Source organism: Podarcis muralis, chromosome 8, assembly GCF_964188315.1.
Source record: "Podarcis muralis chromosome 8, rPodMur119.hap1.1, whole genome shotgun sequence".
Taxonomy (NCBI): domain Eukaryota; kingdom Metazoa; phylum Chordata; class Lepidosauria; order Squamata; family Lacertidae; genus Podarcis; species Podarcis muralis.
Genome location: NC_135662.1, coordinates 23385903 through 23409862, shown reverse-complemented (window position 1 = coordinate 23409862; position 23960 = coordinate 23385903). Strand labels below are relative to the sequence as shown.

The 23960-nt window shown below is 41.1% G+C and overlaps 3 protein-coding genes and 1 long non-coding RNA gene across 10 annotated transcripts in view; 2 read left to right on the top strand and 2 right to left on the bottom strand.

Annotated features, from left to right (window-relative positions):
- The window catches only part of RGS22 (regulator of G protein signaling 22), a 74366-nt gene extending 71212 nt beyond the window's left edge, over positions 1-3154 (bottom strand). For 2 of the 3 annotated variants that reach the window (XM_028736399.2, XM_077932823.1), the window contains exons 1-2: positions 2589-3154; positions 853-881 (exon numbers count right to left, since the gene is read on the bottom strand). In XM_028736399.2, the coding sequence (XP_028592232.2) occupies positions 853-881; positions 2589-2613 (54 nt within the window). In that variant the 5' untranslated portion in view covers positions 2614-3154. The remainder of the gene's footprint in view (positions 1-852; positions 882-2588) is intronic. The other variant, XM_077932824.1, reaches the window with a different exon arrangement.
- On the top strand, positions 245-8759 carry LOC144328676 (uncharacterized). Its single transcript, XR_013393873.1, has 3 exons — positions 245-304; positions 2480-2614; positions 7875-8759. It is a non-coding gene; the product is annotated as an uncharacterized LOC144328676 (long non-coding RNA).
- FBXO43 (F-box protein 43) lies at positions 7514-16942 on the bottom strand. Of its 4 annotated transcripts, none has more exons than XM_028736395.2 (7): positions 15575-16942; positions 14943-15017; positions 13830-13898; positions 10890-12403; positions 9950-10052; positions 8851-9036; positions 7514-8052 (listed from the first exon to the last, which is right to left on the bottom strand). In XM_028736395.2, exons 4-7 carry the CDS (start codon positions 12377-12379, stop codon positions 7804-7806), a joined length of 2028 nt encoding a protein of 675 aa, XP_028592228.2. In that variant the 5' UTR covers positions 12380-12403; positions 13830-13898; positions 14943-15017; positions 15575-16942; the 3' UTR covers positions 7514-7803. The 4 variants fall into 4 exon arrangements, with proteins under 4 accessions (XP_028592228.2, XP_028592229.2, XP_028592230.2 ...); XM_028736396.2 differs by having other exon boundaries at positions 13830-15017; positions 15575-15654; positions 15896-16942; XM_028736397.2 differs by having other exon boundaries at positions 15896-16942.
- A 1624-nt stretch (positions 16943-18566) lies between these two features.
- Positions 18567-21610, top strand: POLR2K (RNA polymerase II, I and III subunit K). Of its 2 annotated transcripts, none has more exons than XM_028736393.2 (4): positions 18567-18632; positions 19049-19112; positions 20545-20637; positions 21450-21610. In XM_028736393.2, exons 2-4 carry the CDS (start codon positions 19052-19054, stop codon positions 21470-21472), a joined length of 177 nt encoding a protein of 58 aa, XP_028592226.2. In that variant the 5' UTR covers positions 18567-18632; positions 19049-19051; the 3' UTR covers positions 21473-21610. The 2 variants fall into 2 exon arrangements, with proteins under 2 accessions (XP_028592226.2, XP_028592225.2); XM_028736392.2 differs by having other exon boundaries at positions 18567-18686.
- Positions 21611-23960: the final 2350 nt, after the last annotated feature.

The window sequence follows — 23960 nt, the reverse complement described above, 5'->3', positions numbered from 1 at the left end:
AGCTACATGTTTCAGGGAAATGATGGATGATATTAACATGCAGCATTGCAGCGGCAGTTACAACCTAAACCTTTGTTATCTTATTTTATTTCAGGGCCCACCCTATTCCTGTGATTGTAATCTGTTTTAACTGTTTTTAATTTTGAACTTTAAACTGCTGTAACCTGCCCTGGGACCTGCTGGTGAAGTGCAGGTAAAATTAAAAATTAAAAAAATGTGTGCCTAAGGTTGCAATCCTATACATGTTTACTGGAAATAAGTCCCACTGAAATTCTGAATAGACAAGCATAGGAATGCACTGCAGGTATGTGTCCAGTAATTAAATGCATATCTGGCAAACCTTTAATTAGTAAAAATTAGTATGCTTTTCTTAGTTTAATTAGTCCATAATGCAATTTATCCTATTGTCCTAATTTTGAAATTTGTCCTAATTTTGAAATTAATATCCCCTCTGCTTTGTAGTTTGAATTTTCTTACAGCTGGGGTCTAATCCTATACAAATTTACTAAGGAGTAAATTCTATTGGACACAATGTGACTTACTTCCAGGAAAATATGCATAGGAAAACGTGCACCATTATAAAGAAAATAATAATAATTTTGAAATAATGTTTAAAAAATCTTTTTCAATTTCTACCCCTGTCTTGTGATATAAGAAGTTAATTTTCTTGGTTGAGTGGATGACAACTAATAGGGAGTGGAGTGTGAGGCATTGTTGCTCCTCTGTTTCATTCTTGTTTCACTTAAGAAATTCCATGACATATAGCAATTATATTTACATCATATTTATATTTATAATAACTACCTGATTCATCTATAAACTGAGGGCAGGAGGGGGGGAAAGTTTACTTACAAACTCATCGTCTCTTATGCTGGGGGGCACTGAAACACAACACAAAAAGAGAAAGGGAATAAAAGTTATTCAGCCAAAGCATTTTTCATTTGTTTTTAATCTTACCAGAGATCAGTGATCACTAACTATGCAAATGTAGTTGTAAATATTGAGAACAATGTACATTTTAGAACCAAGAACCCATTTGCATATCCAAAAAAAGCAGCTATTTCACAATAAAATAAATATATTCCAGATAATATTATTTGCAAGATACATACTGATATACTTGTTTGTAAAGGACAGTAAGGAGGAGATGGAGATATAGATCATTTTGTGGGGCTCATCCCATATTGGGGACCTAACTGGGCCCTTTTCAGGATGTTTGGGTGTGTAAGTTTAGCCTTGGTAACTTTGTCATCAGCTCATTTCTTGCATATGTAAGAGCAACTTGTTTTGCAAATACAGTATTGACATATCGTCTGCTTATTAGCTCTATATACCACCCACAAAAAAAAGTTTCACCTGCTGATTCGTGCATATGAAGCTGCTGCTAAAAGCAAAGGAACCGTTTTGGAATTAGTTTGTTTTCTAGCCAGTGGCCAATTCTAATGAATTATTCTAAAAATTGATGTACAGAAGTGAAAACATGTAGTGGGCCTAAGCAATAAAAAAACCTGGGGTTTTAAAAACAATAGTTTCCTGAAATATACTTTAGGAAAATGACAACTGAATCAGCCAACTTATGAGTCTGGAGTATCCACCTATAAGATGCACAGACACTTGAGAATTTGAGTTGTTGCATCAAAATTAAAAGCAGAAGACTTTTAAGAACATTTGCCAATGCACATTGAATGATCGTCGTTTCAAACACCATAGATTATGAACTTACTAAATCCTTGTCTAGGACTTAGTGCATTCAAAATCTAATGGGTTCAACTCCTGGATGAATCCTGCTAACAGAAGCAATCCTAAATGGCTGATACAATGGATACAGAACTGGACTCTAATCCAGGAACTTTTAAAACAGACACCTGTCACAAGTGCAGCTAACCTATGGGCCACAACTTACAACATCCCTGAGCATTGGCCATGACAACTGAGACTGATGAGAGTGGGTAGAACAACACCTGTAGGGCCTTAGTAACTAGACTTTTCCTTGCACAGCCTCAGTATCTGACCCTGTGCAATAAGTCACTATCTGTACAACTCAGTTTACCATGTAGATTAGAAAATGAAGGCTACACACGCTAGCACTTGTAAATAAATATATGACTGTGCACCTTTATAAAAAGAAGATAGGCCTATGTTACCAAATTTGTGTACAACAATCCCAGAATTTGGGACACACAAAATCTACTGATTTCAGTAGATTTCAGCGCACCGCTCTGTGTTAAAGAGTGAACAGGGTATTTCCCCTGTGGAATAGTGTGGAGTCCATAAACACACTAATTGGACAATACATACAACCAAGTCCTCTGTCGTTTGTATGAGCTTTTGGAACATGAGAGCAGATTGCTCTTTCCACTTGAGCCTGCATGTTCACACGTGATGCATTCCAATCTAAAAAGCGCTTCTGAGCATCACTTGTGAACGTGCCCTTTAGGGCTCTGGGGCTTGGCTGGCTGACAATGTATTTTCCTTCCAGCGTTCATCATCCCTCTCCCTCCCACTGAAACATGAACTGTGACGGGATGAAAGCGGAGCACATCCGATCCTCTTCACTGTCTGCTATGCTCTCCGCCCGCAGTACATACCCGTGGTGAGCTTCTTCTCCCGCATGGTGAGGATGGGCGCACTGCCTCTGTATAGCTCGTGATCCCGCCTAAGCGCCTGAGCTAAAGCCTCATGGTCCTCAGGGGAGCCCGGGGAAATAACTTCAGCTGGGCCCGGGGCAAAGAGACTGCAGCGGGCCTAAGCCTGGGCACGCACGAATTGCTCGGCGTTTACAACTTGTCCTAGTTATTGCGCGCTATCACAGCCGAGCTGGGTTGCTATGGAGCTGCTGCAGACCGTGCACAGGGGAAACAAGGCTCCTTGACTCCATGAACAAACATTTGTCTTCTTGGGGGCGAAGGCTTTCTCTCGGCTTGGCTAGCCAGCCGGATAAAGCGAGGCGCGCGGAAGCAACGAGCACACAAGTGGTTTAACCTGGGGGAGAAAATCTCCCCGTCGGTGGACAGGCGACCGGTTCTTTCCAATACGCCTTGCCTTCACTTTCAGCCTCGAGGGGGCGCAGGGCCGCCCTGCCGGGTCTGCAAACGACAGCGCCCTCTCCAGTCCTAGCCCGTTAGGAAATAGCTTGATAGTCTCTCCCTCTCTCCCCCCCGCCCCCCCCAAAAAGCCCGCTGCGTTTAGACTGCTGCAAAGATTTGCGTTGGTGATAGGATCCTTCAGGTGTTGCCCACGCTGCTTGCAGCTCCCATCACCTGCAAGAGGAGGGGGTTGGTTCGCCGATATTGTGATGCATTTAACAACGCGTAATGCTGCCTTGGTGACGATTGTGCTGTGTAGAATTCTTATCTGCCCTTCCTGGCAAGCCTCCCCCCTCTCTCCTTTAAGCAAACAACTCTTTGGCATGACCCCCCCTCGGCTTCAAAATAACGTCGACCAGTCTGGCAGGGGCACGTACATTCCATTTCCATGGAGGAATTGCTCTTTGAACAGGCTTTTCTTAACTATCCTGGTGCAGATTCCAGCAGGTTTAGGGCTCAACAGGGGCAAAAGGTTTTCTCCATAACTTGAAGAGGCACGGCAAAATTTGAATGCAAAAAGGGTATATGGCCTTTAGTTGCCCCGGATTGACTGATTCAGTATAAATACCTCCAACAATTCAGCCTAGAACAGCTGAGATTCAAAATATTTCTGCAAAAGAAATGGTGCTGATGACATTTGTAATCAGAATTAATTTCTCTACATGTCATCAACTTTGAGAGTTAATTTGAAGGATTTCCAGGCTCCCCGCCCCCTTTAGAGATATGTGAAAATACGGATGATTTTAAAAGCTGATAGTTTAATCCTGCGGAAACTTACTTTGGGCTATGGAAAAGTGAGAGGTGAATCGTAAGTCGTATCAAAGGGTTCCACTGTCTCACTAAAGTATTAATTCTGAATCCCTTCTCCTGATTATGCCCTTATTCCTATCTCTGCTCATGGGCTGGCTGTCTGCCATTTATTTTCTTAATTCATGCAGTCTCCTTTGCGCCGAGAATAGTAGATTTGCTTCAAGTTAATTTTCATAGTGGCCATAATAGCCTGTAATTTATATTTATTTCTCCATATAAAACAGAAATTGAATGTCCAAGATCCCCGTGGATTTGTGCATGTTAACACTTTGGTAGTAAACAATAAAATCAGATTTTATTTTATTGTTAGTAGAGGCTGACAGTGCAATCCTTTCATGTTTGTTCAGAAGTAGCCCAACTCCATTCAAGGGGGCTTGCTCTCTCAGAGGAAAAAATAAGCCCTTCATCCAGTCTGGCATCCTTCTTGTCCACCCTTCTTCCATACCTGTGGGGGATCATGATGAAATTCATCAACATAAGTGAACAGTACTGAGCCTCTAAATGCCTCAAATCCCAGCTTCATATTCAAACAACCAGACAACTACAGTGGTACCTTGGGTTACATACACTTCAGGTTACATACGGTTCAGGTTACAGACTCCGCTAACCCAGAAATATTACCTCGGGCTAAGAACTTTGCTTCAGGATGAGAACAGAAGTCGCGCTCCAACAGCGCAGCAGCAGGAGGCCCCATGAGCTAAAGTGGTGCTTCAGGTTAAGAACAGTTTCATGTTAAGAACAGACCTCCAGAATGAATTAAGTACTTAACCCAAGGTACCACTCTAGAGTCAACCCAAATAAAACTGTCACTGCAATCAAGATACAGCTCAGGTTAAGAAGCCCATTCACTTCCTATGCTAGCTCTGTTGAATAGCACTTTACAAATGTAATGATTCCAACAAAAACAAATCTTTTGACACTACAATGAAACTGATATTGAAACCTGACTTTCCTGATGACCAAAGTGTATTATTATTTTATAATTCTAAGAGACCAACAAAACACCCACTAAATGAGAGGATATATTCCACAGAGTTCTGGAGGCCCATGGTTAGGCTATTCTAATCAACCTATCACCACAAGGAAGCAACAAGCCTGGGATTTGTCAGCAACCTAATGACACCCCAACTTATTGGAATACTTGTGTTTCCAGAGCTATGCTGAATATTCTTTTTTCCAGCAAATGTCCTCCTATGTGCGCTAAGCCAGCTGAGCTGCTAGGGAGACCAAGAAAGAAGTCATAACTTAGTCCTGATGAGCCAGCTTCTTCTTGCCTTCCAGGTCTTTAACATGATCTCACTGAAACAAACAAAGACTTCTCAGAGCCATAAGTTATAACTGATAGCCAAAGGAAACACATTTTAAATATTAAATACTCATTGGCTATAGTTGGCAGGCAAGGCTGAAGCATGAACCTACGATGCTAAGTTTACAGATGCACTGAATAGCCTAAAAACATTAGTTCAGGTTCAAACCCCCCCCCCCCCCAGCTTTTGCGAAGTATTTTTCGAAGATGAATCTTTGATGTCCCCTAGCGGTGAAATTGAGTATATTTCAATGAACAATGCACAGAAGAGCTTCAGATATCAAACACCAAGGGAATAGAAAGATGTTTGTCACTCTGAACCTACTCGCTCCAAACCCTCCTACACGCCTCTTAGCCCAGGCTCCCCTGAAGATCCAAATTCAACAAAGAAAGAATGCCCTCCGTTTCTCACAAGATCATCTGGCAGCAACTTAAAGTACTCAGAAGGGGGGAGAGTAGGCGTTTTAGTGTCTGGTTTATATCACTTGGGTTCGTATGGCATGGATACTGCGGTAATTAATTTCATTCTAGTAATGGAAAAGCACAGGCAATTTGGAACCATACTTCCATGCTGTGACAGAACTTTTTTTTGGAAAAGATTTCTTCTGGCTTGTTCTCTCTGCCCCTTTCTTATGAAATCTCGTATTAACTTTATCATTATCTGCTTCAACATACTTCATGTTGAAACAGTTAACGTTGCCATCTTCTATGTATTTTAGAAACACTGTGCCCTTATTTATGCCCATTACAAATTGCCATCTATGCTGCTGATCCATAATTTCTCTCTCTCTCTTACACACACCAACACACACACCAAGGCATTTCCACATGCAACAACTGGTTTGTGGACAAATTGCCACCGACTGTGACTGCAGAAGAGGAAACACACACGTCAAGGGCTTTGAAGAAACACAAACTCAGGACGAAAGGGAGAAATGAGCTAAGAGAAAGACACATTTGGCAAATCCTCACCATTAATCAACTTCTGCTCTGATACCTGTGTCCCCACTGTGGAAGGACGTGTGGATCCAGAACTGGCTTCCACTGTCACTTACAGACAAGACTATGTTCATGGAAGACAATCTTACTCAGCTACGAGTGATCGCCAAAGAAAGAAGACTGTGTCCAATTCTGGGCACCTCAATTTAAGGATGCTGACAAGCTGGAACATGTGCAGAGGAAGGCAATCAAGAAGATCAAGGGACTGGAAACCTTATGAAGAATGGTTGAAGGAGCTGGGCAAGAGGAAATTGAAAGGAGATATGATAGCCATCTTCAGATATTTCAAGGGCTGTCACATGGAAGATGGAACAAGCTTGTTTTTGCCTGCTTCAGATGGTAGGATCTGAACCAATGGATTCAAACTACAAGAAAGGATACTCCAACTAAACATATTAGGAAGACCTTTCTGACAGTTGTTCAACAGTGGAATGGACTCCCTCCAAAGGTGGTGGACTTGCCTTCCTTAAAGGTTTTAAAGCACAGGTTGGTGTTTCCTGCATTGCAAGGGATTGGACTGGATGATCCTTGAGATAACGTCTAACTCTACAATTCTATGATTCTATTATCACTTGTAGAGCTTCACTTGCATTCGCAGCACAGTTGATTAGGAGGAAATGCGTATTATCAATCAATTTCTGTTCCTTGTTAGGAGGAGGATGTATTATAAAAACAGCTTGGAATTAAAGCAGTCGTGAATGAAGAAATTATATTTGTTTATTCTGAACTGATTATTTTAATGTATTTGTATATCTTCCAGATTGCCTTATGTTTGATCTCTTGTGACTTTATTATTCAGGTGCAACTGCCAGTTGCCTTGGAACTGTGGAAGGGGGTGAAATGATGGTCTAGCAATAGCCATCAAGCAGAAGGCTATGGACTGCCTGCATGCTTCTGCATACTTAGAAGCAGGGAGTGTTGCACCTCTGTCCAGCTCAGATGATACTGCTGAGATTATCAATTTAAGGAGTAACAAATTTTATTAACTTGCAAGAACTGTTACCTAAATTTACTTGGTTTTCTCTTCCTTACCCACACCTTTTTCATTTTGCAGTGTGTCTATTGGATTGTTAACTTGGGCAAGCAGGGAGTCTTATCTTTTGATGTCTGTATAAGACTTCAAAAATAATAATAGTGATGCTTGATATTAAATAAAATAATTTTGGCTTGATCTATGCAGTATTTTTTAATGTACTATTATGGCAATATCTTATCACATTTATCATAAAAAACTCCTTAAAATGTAACAAATATTTAATTATTTTTGATTTACCATTGTGACAAGAACTGTATTTAAAATCTCAGAACACAGTTGTAAGATGTAGTAAAAACTACATTGAAAGTACTTTATTGAAATCTCATTGAATGTGTCTGGCAAAGTGACAAACACCAAGACAAAGAGTTTAAAATGTTTTCACTTTTTTCTGAAATGTATCAAAAGTCAAGTTTAGGATATTTACACAGAGAATTAAATTATCAACTTGATTAATGGTCAAAATTACAATATGTAATACTTTCAAAATGCATAATTATTTAAAAGTGCTACCTATACAAAATAGAATTGAGGGGGAGGGGAAATACGTTCCATTCATTTGAAGATATTTAGAGACGTTTTAAGTTTCTCTTGCTTTTTGCACTTCCTGGCAGAGCATCTTTTCTGTTTTGTCGTTTAGCAGATGGACTGCTACAGTCTCTTGATCCGTGGAAGGCATAAAGACATAAAGTGCAGAAGTCAAATGCACAGTCTTCCCGGCTACAGAGTCCTCTTTTTTGAAAGGCTTGGTATTTTGCAGGACACCGACATCTTGGACAAGGTTTTAAAGCTTCATCACTGAAGAGGGATTGGGCAACCTACATCAGGGGAAGAGATATTTAAGATTTGGTCATGCATTCATTTTTATAAGACTGCTAACTACCCCGTCCTGTTTCTTTAATTTTTAGAGAGTTGCAACAGAATGAGTAAATGAATTTTCACTATAGAAATATATCAAGATAGAAGAGTCAACAAAATTTTATCCCAGATGACAAGATACAGCAAAAGAGACAAATGGTAAATGTTACTAATATGGGCCTACAGGCAGTATCCAACTAAACAGTTCCTCTACTGCAGGGGTCAGCAAACTTTTTCAGCAGGGGGCCGGTCTACTGTCCCTCAGACCTTGTCCCTCAGACTATATTTTGGGGGAAAATATGAACGAATTCCTATGCCCCACAAATAACCCAGAGATGCATTTTAAATAAAAGCACACATTCTACTCATGTAAAAAACACGCTGATTCCCGGACCGTGCGTGGGCTGGATTGAGAAGGCGATTGGGCCGGATCTGGCCCCCGGGCCTTAGTTTGCCTACCCATGCCCTACTGCAAGGACTTTTAGCTGCAAAATGGAACTTCCCCATCATCTCCTCTCTCCCTGTGCAACCCCTGAATCTGTTATGAGGTTTTCCCCAGCCCTCTGGGGCCAACTTAGGGGGTCACATAGGAAAGGACAGAGTGAGGAAAGTCCACCTAAAAGTCCTTGCACTAGGAGAACTATTTAGATAGCCCCATCACTTTCCCCTCATAATTCTTGTGGCAGCCTTCGCTTAACTTGTATCTGGCAACATTCATTACTAAAAGAATCTTTCTCACACATACTGCAGTTTCCTACCTTTACACACACTTCTTCTTTGCTAGCTGACTGAAGAACAGGGCTGCATCCACGAGGTGTCAAAGACTCGTCACAAGAGGGCTGCATTTGTAATACAGCAGGTTTTGCTTGAGCCTGGACTGATCGTAGTGCAAATCTGGTCATCAGAAGTCTAGTGGCAGCATCTTCAGTATCTGGCAGGTGTCTCTGGTAAAATAACCAAACACCACAAATTACTTCCTCAAAGAACAAACTGAATGTGCTGTTTACTACTTAATGCCAACCATGGCTTGTAGCAGAAGCCCATTCTGGGAAGAAGGGGATGCCATGCGGTCAGAACCATCTTGGATGCTGGCTGGAGAGGTGGCAACACAGAGACTGGGGAGCACGGCTGGCTGCTCTAGACTCAAGCTGCCTGAAGCCATGAGAGAAGCAGGGAGAGACACTCTTGAGAGGACAATGCTGTAAGATCTGTAGCTCCCTCCAGCTACACTCAGGTTGTATATATGTGAATAAATTCACTAGTCTACACCACGTCTTGACTCTCAATGGAAGCACAACTCTGGGTGAGGGGGTGGAACCCCCCAGAATTTTGTGCACTGCTTGGCAGAGATTGGCGGTTGGTGTGCCACCTTTGTTACAATACAGCTTGCAAAAATAGTTTGGCACAGAAAGGAAATAAAGATGATTCGAGTATGGGTCAAAGGGAGACGACTACGAAAAGGACCAGGTTTAATCCATAACTGATCTGCCAGAAGCATTTTAAAAAATCAAAACAAACCCCCAACAGGTCTTGAAAGAACTACTTAAAAATAAATGTGCTAAATGTGTGGCTAGACACTAAAGACAGTGGGTTATATCCAACTAAGTCATACTGAGTAGGCCCACTGAAATCAATAAACGATGAATCTAGTTTATAGACTCATTTCTATTCTCAGTATGAATTTGTTGGTTATCACCCTAAATCTTTTAATCAATAAGTAGCACATGTAAGCAGTACAACAAATTTCATCTGATGAAATGTCTATTAGATACGGAGTTTTATTTCTGCTTTTCCTCCTCTTCAACCCATACTGTCTCACGAAACACCCTCAATAATGCCCATGCAGTGGTATATTACCTTAGCTTCAACTGCCAGCTGTTTTATGTACAACTTTCTCCTCTGATTCGCATGTCTATCTTGTATAACAATTTCTCGCCAGTTCTTGCTTACTTTCCACATACTAAAATAAAGAATCGCTATCAGCCACAATTCAAACATTTTGCTAGAATTCAGAATGGGGCTGCTTTGTCCTCAAGGAACCTGATCTGCATTAATGTCTTCACCAAGAATGAATAAATGAGCTTCAATGATAGCTGCAGCACAGGATCAAGGGGACAAGTGCTGTGAAGCTGACATACATCCAAGTACTGTATAGGGATATTTACATATATATTGGTCACTTTTAATCATCATACCCTCTTGTCACAGAGGGACAGACAACAATATTATTTTATTTGCTAATGTTTACCGTTAATACATAGCATTTTTAAATATGATTTATGCTTCAACCTTGCTATGCTTAATAGTTATATGCCAAATTCCCAAACCTTAATTAATGGAGGAATCCAAAAGATTTGTCATTTTGTAAAAGGTTATAATACAAAAACAGGGTATCCAAATGGGAAAACTGGAGTGAAGTTGTAACTGCAACAAAACGTGGAGTGCTTCAGGTTTATAGCCACTCCCTTCCATTTTTCCTTCCTTCCTTCCCTCCCCGTTTTTCATCCCCCACCCCAGGCAGCTAACACCTGTGCCCACTAAGGATGTTCAGTCTTCTGTGGCCTGCTCTGGGCTTTGCTTAGATTTTTCTCCAAATAATTTTTGTTCTTCTGCAAATTATGATGCTCCCACAAGCCTCATGGTGCCTCCCATGTGTGTAGATGGTGCCATTTTGGCTACATAAGCATAAGCACTCAGATAACTGAATTCACTACTAGTATACAGAATTTCAATAATGTTACACTTGTACAATGTCATTAGGGGAACCCAGTGAAAGTCCCGAAGTTGTTTCTTTTACCTGCATAGGCTTTCCACAGTCAGGATATCTAAAATCAAAGTAAGAACATGTCTTAAGTCTCTGATTCTTAATTCTGTTAATATATCTAGTTTCTCAATGCCCATTTTCCTGCCAATGAGTTGAGCCACAATACACTTCAGCGCAGATATGTCAACTCCATCAATTTTCTTCAGCAGGTCATCTTGTTTTGTTCTTTTACTTCTGTTTTGCATAAATAGCGCACGCACTATCTGCAAAGCAGGGGTTCTTGACAGACTGCCAAAATCTGGAGCCATGCATTTGTCATCCTCATGAAAAACCAATTCATTGCTTTCGGTGATAGAGCCAGCTATCTTTAGTATGCATTTTGAATGAGCAACAGTGTTATCACAGTCCTCCTCTTTTTCTGATTGGGAACCACATTCTGAAAGTGTGGATAATCTTCTTGAGCGTTGTAGCTTTCTTACCTTTCTTTTAGAGTTTAGAGTGCTAGATGATTCCGTACGTTTTTGAAGTAGTTCTTGGAAAGACCCCTCATGTTCTGACAAGGACTCCTCCGATTTATCTAAACTAAGTGAATTATAGCTGCTGCTACCAGGGGTTGATAGGCTCAAGACACTTATTTCTTTAACTGGAGGGGTATTTATTTCAGATATATTAAGACTAAATCCTTCTACAAGACTATTGATGGGTGTGATAAATCTATCATCATTTGTCTCAGACAATGTACAGTTAGGAGTTTCAATCAATTCTGGACAAGTGCTTTGATCATTAAAACTATTAAGAACATTGTCAATAAAAATATTAGGTGTATTTGTAGATGATTTAGGCTGGATTGGAGATAAACAACCTGGCTCGGACAAGCAGCCGCCTTTAGATTTTGAATCATCTATTGTAGATGTCCTCTGCTGAGAGAAAACAAGCCTGAGTTTCTGACAACCAGAAATAGGGTCCTCACTTTTTAAAGTACTAGTAGCCAAAGGCTTGTAGCTCTTCTCTCTTGGAGAATCCAAGGCACATTTTGAAATTATTTCATCAAGACTAAGAAAGTGAGCTAAACATGCTTTTTTCTGACGGCTCCCTGAAGATACTTGTTTTTCAGAACACCCCAAAGAACCAACAGAAGCTGATTTAGACACAAGCAATCTTCTGCGGAGTGACAAGTCTTTTTTAACAACTTTTGGTGTTTCATATAAGTCTGTATGTGTAATTGGTTCCTTTCTTTCTGATAAAAAGATAACATTTTCATGGTCAATGGGAGACAATGAAGTGCTTAAACTAGAATGTGCATGTTTTGAATATTCAGGCAGGCCTGTGTCATTCTGTTCGCCTTTATGTTCTGCATCATTATAATCAAAGCTTGGGTCTTTTAATGATCCATTGTATCCACTGTCATGAAATATGGAAGGGGAGCAAGAATCTTTAAAGCTGAAGTATCTTGCACTGTTGCCGGGAGAGGTCAGTCTGCCTCTTTTAAGAATACTGGATAGAATTGAGTGGCTTTCTGACATCTTGTGCTTGGAACTGGTTATGATCTGTAAAGTGGAAACAGCATTTTACAATTAATAACATCATACCTGGAATCTCTGGGTACCAAACAAAACACTTATATGAAGCTATTTCATCAGAAAAGGAAGCCAGTCACCACAGTTGAATGCTGCTAGAATAGGGATTGCCTATGTACCTATTATAAAGTTATAGGAAAAATGCTCCACTATGTTCATAGTAAGAGGTCACTCAAGTTATCATTTACCATTCAGTTGCCTCCTTTAAAAATACCATGACATTACACATTCACAAATAAGGGTTATAGTTTTTCAAAAAGCTCGTATTGAAGTAACCGGAAGCCCCCGCCATGCAATCTTAACCATATCTAATCAGAAGTCCTATTTAATTTAATGGGGCTTCCCCTTCTGGTAAGTACAGTTAGGAACGCAGTCATAGCCTTCATTTGAGTGATATGGCTTAGTAACCTTGCATATATAGACAGAGCAAAACAAAAATCTGTCTTATTAATAAGCAGTAAAATGTACTGCTAATAGAATGAGGGGCATTAGAGAGATTTCAGATTATGCTCCTATGTGGTATAAAGGCTCTCCTTAACTACAAGCAAATGTGTCTTGAGTCAGTTACTAGCAGTCAGTTAGTAAAAATGATTTTAAACATTAGCTTAAATTGGTCTTTGTTCTTAGTGATTTAAAATCAATCCACTCCGGGGGCGGTGCATTCTGTTTTGCTGCTTGCTGCTGTCTTGCCATACCACACTTACCTATGTTGTGCGGTGGCAGCCACAAAGCACCAGCAGCAGCAGCGCTGGCTTTCATGAGATCTTGTGAGATTTCGGAGAGATCTCATTGGATACCGGCACCACTGCCAGTGGAGGCAGAGAGACAGTGAGTGGAGGAAAGGTGGGTGCTGCCTATTGGTATTCTGCCGCTCAAAGTGGGCACCTCACCTTGCCTCGCCAATAGGCTGGGCCTGAAACACTCCCCTCTCTCCCTAAGGCTTGCTAGTCTAATGGAATTGTTCATTTTATTTAAACCGCTGACTCTCATGAAAGATCACAAATTATTTTTGCAAATCCACCCAGTCTTACAAGTGGTTTGCCATGCACCTTTCAGGAGCTGTTCAAAAAACAAACAAATCCCGTTCTCATAGAACTAGCTGCTCAGTTTTTTGGATCCTGGCCAGTACAGTGGTACCTCAGGTTAAGTACTTAATTCATTCCGGAGGTCCGTTCTTAACCTGAAACTGTTCTTAATCTAAAGCACCACTTTAGCTAATGGGGCCTCCTTCTGCTGCCGCGCCGCTGGAGCACAATTTCTGTTCTCATCCTGAAACAAAGTTCTTAACCCGAGATACTATTTCTGGGTTAGCAGAATCTGTAACCTGAAGCGTAAGTAACCTGAGGTACCACTGTATTTGCAAAGACTCTTCAACAAACTAAGATTTTGTACTTACCCTGATGGAGTCACAAGGAGGCTGAAGTTAAATAAATACTCCACAACTGTACAGGCATCACCTAGGATGCTGAGGGACAAAAACATTTGCTATTACAAAACATAGCATAGCTTTCTTAGACTTTAGTATATGGTGGGCCAAAGTTTCTTATGATTGTATGGGAATCACAGGTTGTGCAGAACACAGCAACCTATCCCATGGTAGGTTATCAGCTGACAGTATAAATGAGGTCTCCCAAATCCTGCACTGCCTTCCAATTATAATCCAAGGTAGACCTATAGAGTCTTAAAATGCATTTGTAATGCAGTTACTACCTCCACCCTCCAGTTAAGTTTGTACCGTGTGCTTGGGATAACATTTCATGTGTTTGATGAAGTGGACTCTACAAAGGTATTGTGAATTATAAATGTTTCACTCTTTAAGGCACAAGACTAACACACCGACGCAGAGAACAAACTGACATTTTTAGTGTCTTCCTTGTAAAATAAAAAGGAGGCTTAAGTAGCTAAGTTTTTAGCTTAAAGTAAAGACAGCTGAAGGAACATGAGACAGAATTATAAAAACCATGAACAATATAAAGAAAGTAACTAGAAGAAGTGTTATTCACGTTCTCAACACAGGAGAACCAAGGGTCATCTAATGAAACGGATTGTTCTGAACTTGCTACTAGGGAGATGGAAGTACTTCAAACAATACAAACATTTACCTAGAGAATCAACTGTCACAGTTGTTGCTATAGCCACTTGCACAGATGGCTTTAGGGTTGTCAAATCACAACCCGGAGGTTCCCCCTGTACTTTTAATCTAACACTGAATCAAAAGACTAGGTTAATTTCTCTCTCCCCATTTCCCTGTCTTTTTGCTTGTGTCTTGTCCCTCTGTGGTAGTAAACACTCCTGATCAGCTGCAAATCATGCATGATTATTCTCATTCAGTGGTGGACTTAAAAGTACAGAGGAGCTTTTCAAACGAGACCTGGAAAGTGGAAACTGACTATTTTTTAAAGGCTTAGATATATACACACTGTTTATTGCTTAGGAAAATTGCAAAATGGAACCTCCGTTGGTGGCAAGTTGTAATTACCAGCTTTATGAAGCAAAAGGAAATTATCACCTGTACACAAGATACCAAGTGTCATCTTCCTCACTTGCTTGGAAGATGTTTAGAATTTAGAACTATGATCCTCTGCTTTAAGTAAGTAAGAAAAGAAAAAGTTATTAGTATAAATGCAGAGCCAGTACAAGACATAGAAGGCAATAGTGTGTGTTTCTGGAAACAACTAGGTTGGGATCATAATTTCTTAAGGCACCATCCCCAGTATGCTCTGTTTAGGTGGCCTGCAAATTAATGCAAAAAAGGATAATTGCGCCTAAAAACAAAACTACAAATGTAAAGTCTTAACTTTATAGCTTTCTCTATAGTGACTTTTAAAAATACTGACTCTAAAAAACTGTTTGTCAATGTCTGTTTTAAGCAAGAGCATTAGAAAAGCAGGATTTTCTAGTGCAAATGTGTATTTTCTTCACCCTCATCATTTCATCACCTATACCACAGTAACAGTACAATCCTACAGGTGTCTACTCAGAAGTAACTCCCATTGTTATTCCCAGATAATTGTGTACAGCTTCTACAGAACACTTTCTCCTTCCAGCTAGGATTTCATTAACTCCATCATTCAGGAGTGATTTAGGGAAGAACAGTGGCTGTGTGAGATCTCCCTCAAAAGACACAACAACCCTACTTACCTTGTGAATTTGAAAGGCAGGAGTCGCTTCTCATGAAGGTTTCCTTATTGTTAAAATCAAAATACCAGTACCTTTTTAACCTGGGGAGGAGGGAACGGTGAAATGGAGGAAAGGCGTCCAAGGTTGAATAAAAGAAACAGAACAAGCCAAGCACTCTACCAAACATACAATCTTAATCATGAAACTGATAGGTATGGTTAGAGTCAAAGTATGTTCAAATGAATGGATTAACATTAAAGTTAATTAACTGTACTCTGTTTTCTTTTAGTAAATGGCCTAAAATAACAGGGACAGAAACGGGACTTTGAGGGGTTCAGTCACCTTGAGTGCGAAACACCACCAGCAGCAGTTCCACACACCCCAAATCCTCGCACAAGTCAATGGAGACGGTGAAAAGGGCTCTGCTCCCACATGTGGAGCAAGAGATGGGTGGGGGGCGGCGGCGGCTGGGAAGAGTGATTAAAGAGGGCTTTTAAAAGGGAACGAATTCGCACCCATCCTAAGAACTGGCAGGTGCTGCGCGCAAGATCTATGCAGAAAGAGCACGGCTCTCTGCCTGTTGGAGAAAAAGCAGCAGCAGCAGCAGCAGCTCTGGGCTTCCCCCGCTCCAGCTCGCCTCAGCCCCAGAGCGTTGCCCTAAGCGAGAAAGAGAAACGCCTCCCGCTGCGCGGCCCGCGTGCGCCTGCCGTGGTTTTCCCTCGCTCAGTTTTGAACTACCCGCCTTTTCCCAACTGCTGCAGCTTCTCTCCTCCGCTCCCTCTTCCTCCGCGTTGCCTCCTAGGAGAGGAGCTCAGAACGGACGCCACGCGCAAGACCGGCAGAGAGAGGGAGGGAGGGAGGCAGGGGGGAGAAGTTGCAGTTGTGCATTAATTGCAAAGGACAGAAATTTTTGTGAACTGAGGCCGGGCAAGGAGCAAGTTGCAGAGCTTTTCTCTGAAGGCGTGCTAGCTAACACGCGTCGATGCGTGTGCATTTTTATAACCTGGGGGCGTGTGAAGGAGGGCTTTGGCCTGTCGATTTCCTATGGTTGACCTCCTTATCCCATGACCCACTTCCTTTCACAAGAACTGGATTTCTCTGACCGTCTTCGGTGTTTTTCAGCCACACATGAACACATTTTATACCCCATATTCATTGAGGTGGATGTACACATTCTCTCCCCCCCTCCCTATAGTAGATTAGAATTTCCACTTCCCCCCTATTAAGGAGAAGAGAAATGTCATCTTTCACAGCATACAGAACTAATGTGAAGAATGAGCCAGGAAATCCAAGGTCCAAATCCTGCAAGGACCACAAATTGCAGTTCCCTCACTCCACCTGCAATGTTGACTAGTGTTGACTAAGTGTAGTGTGGGCTAGCTGTGAGTGTATTTTTTAATTATAAGGTTTTTAAAAGTATTTTAAATGGCAATCTGCCCTGGGACTTTAGGGTCAAGGGCAATCAATACATTAAAAATTAAAATAATAATAAAAAATATTATCACTAAACATTGCAAGATAATGGAAGTGAATTGCTTTGAACGGTAATAAATGGAAACCTGCCCTTATTCCCTTATGGGGTACACAAGAGCCCTTGTAGAGTCCTTTGCAGGTTCTCCATCGGTCGGAGAAAAATAACAGAGGCCAACCAAAGAATATTGAGAAGCAAAACAGTTAGTAAGCCTGATCTTTATTGATCTGTTGCAACAGGGTGCTCCCCTCACATGCAGGGAAGGAGGAGGACCCAGAACCCAGCTGTGTCCGCCCTTATATAGACATTTTAAATTGCCCGCCCTGGAGTTCAAGACCACCCCCAGAAACATCATAAATACATCACAGAAAGGGCAGTCTACAGCAGAAATCTGAGTGCGTTTTTTATCTCCTGTCTGGCAGGTTACCTGTTAATGCTTACTTGATTGGATACCCTGGGGAGCCGGGCCAGTCTTTTGTAATGATAAATACTTAGTTCCTGGGCCAGGTCACAGGCTCACACTCTATTCATATCTTAAATGTGCCCTTAAGATAGGATTTGTGAGGAAAGAGACAATGAGGAGGTTTCCCACTTTGACCTTGCAGAGAAATATTTGAGGTCAATTTGTTCAGGACTTTTTTCTGTGGGGTTTCAGACATGTGGTTTATATATTTATGTATATGTTTATGAACAGAACAGTCTAAAATACTACTGTATACTACTTAAAAGCTTAGTAGTTGTATTCTTACTACTTGCTTCTCTGTTTTTGGGTTGCTCCTACTGTATTTGGTTTACTCCTAGCAAGTCTAATTCTGTGTATAACTACTAAGAAACAAGCCCTACTACGTTCAGTGGGGCTTACAGGAAAGTGTTTATTATAGCCTTAAGGGCACCCAACCTATCTGAAAGATACAGAACTAATTTGCATTAAAAGACACCTTGTGACAAGACATGCTGCCTCCTAACTCTCTTTTTCTTGATGGGGGTGGGAATTGGCGTGGCTACTTGAAGTGAGAAAAATACACGTGGCAAACGCTCAGATCCATTTTTAATCATAACCAGCCTATAAACTTTGAGAGAAAAAAGGAGGGGGCGGGAAGTAGACTACAGTAGGTGACACAACCCCTAATATAGATTTTGGGTCTGAGCTTCGAGCCACAGTTCAAGTTTTACCTATGATAAATGTTCAAAACGTACGTTGCAGTGCAGTGTAATACTGGAAGCTAACATACTGAAGTTAAAACCTGAACAAGTTGTTATAAGAAAAAACTGATCATTTGAATTCCTGTAACAAAGTATTTGCTGAGCAAACCATTAACAGCGCAATCCTAAAACATGTCTACTCAGAAGTAAGTCCCACTGAATTCAATGGGATTTACTCCCAGATAAAAGCGATTAGGATTGCAGCCTCTTAGTTTACTGAGTAATTCTGAAAGATTATAAAGCGCTAAATAGGATTGCAACCCAGCTCTTTAACAACACGCCTGAACTAGCGGGGCGGGACTTGCGAGCTTGCTGTGTGCGCGCGCTTCTTACGTCATCAATCTGCGCCCAAGAGTAGTGCTCATTAGGCTGCGCCCTAGAGCCGTGCATGGGAGATACGAACTGGTAACGGAGCTGGTTTTTAAAAACCTGTTTTGGGGGGATTGTTTCTGTTGAAAGGTGAGGTGATAAATTCCCTAATCAGGTCCTTCCCCAAAAGTTGTAGCTCATTCGTGCAGTTTCCTGCCTTCCCGGGTGAGACTATAGATCGACCCGCGAGGGTTGAGTCATGGGTTGGTTGGGGGAGCGGGTAAATAATGTAGCGTCTTCCTCGTGTCGCGTGCTCTTTTCTTTTACTCTTGCTTGGTTTTAAAAGTAAAAAATCGGCGTAATAAAGAAATCAGGTAGAAACCTTCCCTTTTCCAACCTGTAACACCATCACCCGATTTTATTTAACAACAAGCCTGAAGTGGACTTGTAAGAGAACTATGCGTACGAAACTCATAAAAGATCTGCATGATTTGTCTTCTTTTTACTGACAGAATATGGACAACCAGAAAGATGCTCCTCCTCCAAAGCAGCAACCTATGATATACATTTGTGGAGGTAAGATCATGTCATGCCTAACTGGTAGGAGTTGTGTGGTATAGCTTCTTGGTAAGGTGGTTGTGCCATAGAGTGTTGCTGAAAAAGAGTTTTGTCTCATGTTCATGCAGTCTGTCATTAATTGCATCTTAGAATTCTGTGGGTTTAAATGAGAGGGAGGGAGATGAAGATGACACAAGTGCCTGTTGCTGCTTTGTTTGGGGTCTCTGCTCCCCACCACAGGGCCATTGGCTACCAACTGTCCTGTGGAAAGGAGTATCAGATCTCAGCTTGTGCTCCAGTGGAACTAATTTTATTGGTGTATCTTTTGTATTTTATAAATGCTCTAGGCCACTTTGAGGACTGGTGAAAAATCAAAATATAAAATATAAATCTTCTATATAAATATTGAACTCAGTATTGAACCATTCTAATTTGACAAACTCCAATATGAAATGTTAAGAACCTTTCATAATTCTAGTGTAAATTAATTTATAAAATACAGTGTGAATATAGGTTTTCTGGCCTCACAATCTAAAGGAGGAGTAGAGGGGTTTGACAGAGTGGCAGGGCTGGAGCTACAACTGTGATTTAGGGAGCAATCCTATGCACACAAAACTGGCATAAAATAAGCTGTTGTAGTTATACTAGATCCAAACCCTGTTCAGTAGCAGGACTGTTTTTGCTCTGTCGAAAACAGAGGGGAACAAGCCTTTAAAATGGTGTTCTACACTGGATTGCCAGGTCACAAGACCAAGCTGGGCAAGTTTAGGATCCAACCGAACCCACCTTTTCTGGTTGCAGACCTGGAACACCCCTATTTTTGAACCTACATGGGCCTCGGCTCAGCTCCAGCTCCACCAAGATGAGCAAGTTACATTGTTGTATCTGCAGCTGAGCTAGGAATTAGCCAGCTGAACCAGAAATCTGCATTGTAAACAGCTAATTGCAGCATGTCTTGCCATAGGATTGCCCCCTAAATCTGGATCATGTCAGTGCCGTAATATGATGATAGTAGGGTCAGTCTGGGATTCAGAGGATCCTAGGCCAGCTCAGCCCCTACCTGGAATGTTCTAATTCAGGGTTTTCTGCCAGCTGCTGGTGGCAGAATCCCCCCCATTAGCACCTCCACCTGCATGTTCAGTGGGTGGAATGGAGAGTTGTGTGCCAGCAGTGATGCATCACTCCACAAGTAGAGGCCAGTAGGGCTGGGCGGAGGGACACCTCCACTCAATCCAACTTTCTCCTTAACCCCTCAGGACTTGGATTGCAGCCTAACTTCTCTAACATTTTAGTAAAATGAGTTAGCTAGACTCTGTTCTTTTCAATAAAATGTGACATTGTTTATAATATTTTGTGCATTATAATAAAAGGACAGTTTTTCTCTCACATTGTTAAGCTTTGTTCTCATTGCTTTGTTTCAATTTTCATATACTTTTTAATATATTTTCAGAATGTCACACAGAAAATGAAATAAAAGCAAGAGATCCCATCAGATGCAGAGAATGTGGATACAGAATAATGTACAAAAAAAGAACAAAAAGATGTATCCTTCTATGTGGGCCTGTTCATTGCTTGATTATTGCATGCTGATCCTAACTACCTGAACTTTTAGAATTTGTTTAGAGTTGCTGTAATGTGATGGCGTAATTTTACACTAATAAAGGTCTACAAATCTCATCAGTACTGAAAATACTTGTGCTGCAGTACTTTGATCCACTTTATATATTACATTTCATATACAGATACTCTGGTTGGTAAGTGTGTTCTTTGCCTGCCTTTCATTATACACAGCTTGGATGGATTAGTCATATTGTGAAATGTAATGTGTAAACTGGTCAGCCATAATTATTTTCAACTAAGGTTGTTACAACACATAGCACCATACTTGTGCATATGTATATACTGTATCTTAGTGGCTTTTAATTGCATGTGAGTGCCATTGCATTCAGTGGTGTTTAAATAGATCAGGGGTTGTGAACCTGGTCCCTACCGCCCACTAGTGGGTGTTTCAGGATTCTAGGTGGACATTAGGGGGTTCTGTGGCACAAGCTGAATCCTCCTATTGAGCACTAGTGGGCAGTAAGGAAATTTTACCATCGAGAAAGATGCATTAGTGGGCGGTAGGTATAAAAAGATTGACTACCCCTGAAATAGATAGAACAGCTGATTGCAGAGGGAGATGTGAAAGTTACACCTTGAACATTGGAAAGAAGCACAAAGCACAAACTTTCTGCTTCTTGCTTATGCCTCTTGTTGAAATGTGTTAGGAGCGTGAAATAATTGCTTGCATAATGCTTATAACTAACCGTTGTTTTTCCTCATTGTCTCCAGCTTTTTTCTTTAACTCTACTATAGTGGTTGTGTTTGATGCCCGATGAAGAAAACAGAAGATGCATCTGGTTTATGGCAATGTACTTTATTCATGTTAGACTTTGATTTTCTTATGGGCAAATGCATTCTTCCATTCTGACAGTGTGTAAATTATTCTGTTATGACAATAAAGTTTTATTCCAGTACTTGGTTGACATTTTTGCCAGTAATGAAATCTGATAAAACTTTTTAAAATCTTTTAAAGTTCTATATTATCACCCACTACCATAAAATCTAATTCTCTGCCTAACTGGGAACGAAAGGGATACTATTTTATGTTAATAATGATCCCATTTCTTTGGAACAGCTGGCAACTAATACAGGAAATCTGAATTTCGAGTGGCTCCAGAAACACCAATGACAACATTTGTTATTGGACGCAGGATTGAAAACACAGGCTAGCCAGCCATTAACATGGTTAGAGAATTTAATATCTATGTGTGATCATGTAAGGGTATGGTGTCATTAATTTATGGAAGATTTGTAAGCAATTTGATAGGCCCTCTAGAGGGATTATGGGAGGGTATGAGAGACAGTTGTGAATGTGACTGGACACCACTTTAGACAAACCAGTTAAATCTGTCTCAGCATATGTTTGGGAAAATTCTATCAAGATAATCCATAGATGGTATAGGACACTGGTGCCATTAACCCGTATGACATATGGATTTGCACCTTCCATTTGGGACGGATGCAATCACAGGAAAACATGTCCCCTTTGGTTGTCTTTCTCTATAGGTAAAGGGACCCCTAACTGTTAGGTCCAGTCGCGGACGACTCTGGGGTTGCAGCGCTCATCTTGCTTTACTGGCCGAGGAAGCCAGCGTACAGCTTCCGGGTCATGTGACCAGCATGACTAAGCCACTTCTGGCAAACCAGAGCACTGCACAGAAACACTGTTTACCTTCCTGCTGGATCGGTACCTATTTATCTACTTGCACTACGTGCTTTCAAACTGCTAGGTTGGCAGGAGCTAGGACCGAGCAACAGGAGCTTTCCCTATAACCCAGGATTATTGATGGACAATACATTTGGAAGTACCACAAATTATCCAGGAGCATGTGGATTTCACTGCTTAGTGTAGTGGTTATGAAAGGGAAAAAGAAAGCACACACACATTTTATGCTGTTTGATGGTCATTTATTACATTGGCCAACAAATCAGGTTTACAAAACAACTTATCACCAGTATCATCACAAATTTGGATGTCATTATATTTCTGCTCTGAAATTTATCCTTGGATATCTCAATCTCTTCTGGCTGAAGGAAATTGTGACATTATCTTGGCAATATACTCTGTAAGAACAACACAGGCAAGAGTGACTATGTATAAAAATGAATGTGATTACTTACCTGGCTTCTGACACGGGGAGGGAGTTGTTTTTTTATTTCTTGTTATAGTCAATTTCTATTTTGTGACTTTGTACAATATGTATATCATTGAAAAACAAATTAAAATAGTTAAAAATTCATTTAAGGTCTAATGTGATTGTAGCATCTACGGTAAGTCAAACAAGTGGCTAAATCTAGTTGACAGAATCTCTTATGTCTGAGGGGATGGAAAAAAGCATGGGGTGATGATAGTGGGTTCAGAACCAGGTTAGTATAATGGTTAAAAGTGTAATCATGGAGCTCAAGGTTCAAATGCTTGCTTGGCCTTGAAGCCCTCTGAGGGCATCAGATCTATTTTTCCTTAGTTTTGTGTACTTTGCAGATACCTAATAACTTGTCCTAAATGCCCTGCCATCTGATGGTGCAGAAATAATACAAATTGCCACCAGCTGAGTGAAGAACCAATGATTTTCTCCATTTACTGTTCCTATGCCATCAATTTCCAGCAAGCAGATGGAGGAAAGCTGGATCTCTTTTTTTTCTATTTTGTGTTAAATTGCAGCGTAACCCTGACATCTACTCAGAAATAAATCCTCTTGAATTTAATTGAGGGTTAGGCTAAGGCTGCAACTCTAACTCCACCTAGTAGTGTGAGGCCCCACTGATTTAAATAGGATTTGCATCTCTGTGTACAGGGTTAGAATTGTGCTACTACTTGTGTATTCCATTGTGCAGGTATCTTGTTTGCCTCCTTGAGCCTACTAATGAAAAGCCACCTATAGCAGAAGTTTGGTCCTGGGTGGTGTTTTTATTATTAATATTAATTATGATGATGCTTTTTAGTTGCTGAACTTCATTGCTTTTATAGCCCGTTGCTTTTGTTCGGCGAGTGTAAAACATGGTGGGATTGGGATATATTTAGAACAAATTCAATAGACAAGAAGACGAAACATTAAACCGGTTTTAGATGTACGCTTTAACGAAGTGCGGGAGGAGGGGACCGAGCGCCTGCCTTCACAACGTTGGCAAGCCTCCCGTTCCAGAGCGGCAGCGACGGCGGTGGCGAAGTAGCGTCTCCTTAGCAACCGCCCCGCGCGGCCCTAGGTGGAGACTGCCTTCCTCGGGCGACTGCGCTGAGGTGGTGGTGGGCCGCTCGCCTTCTGC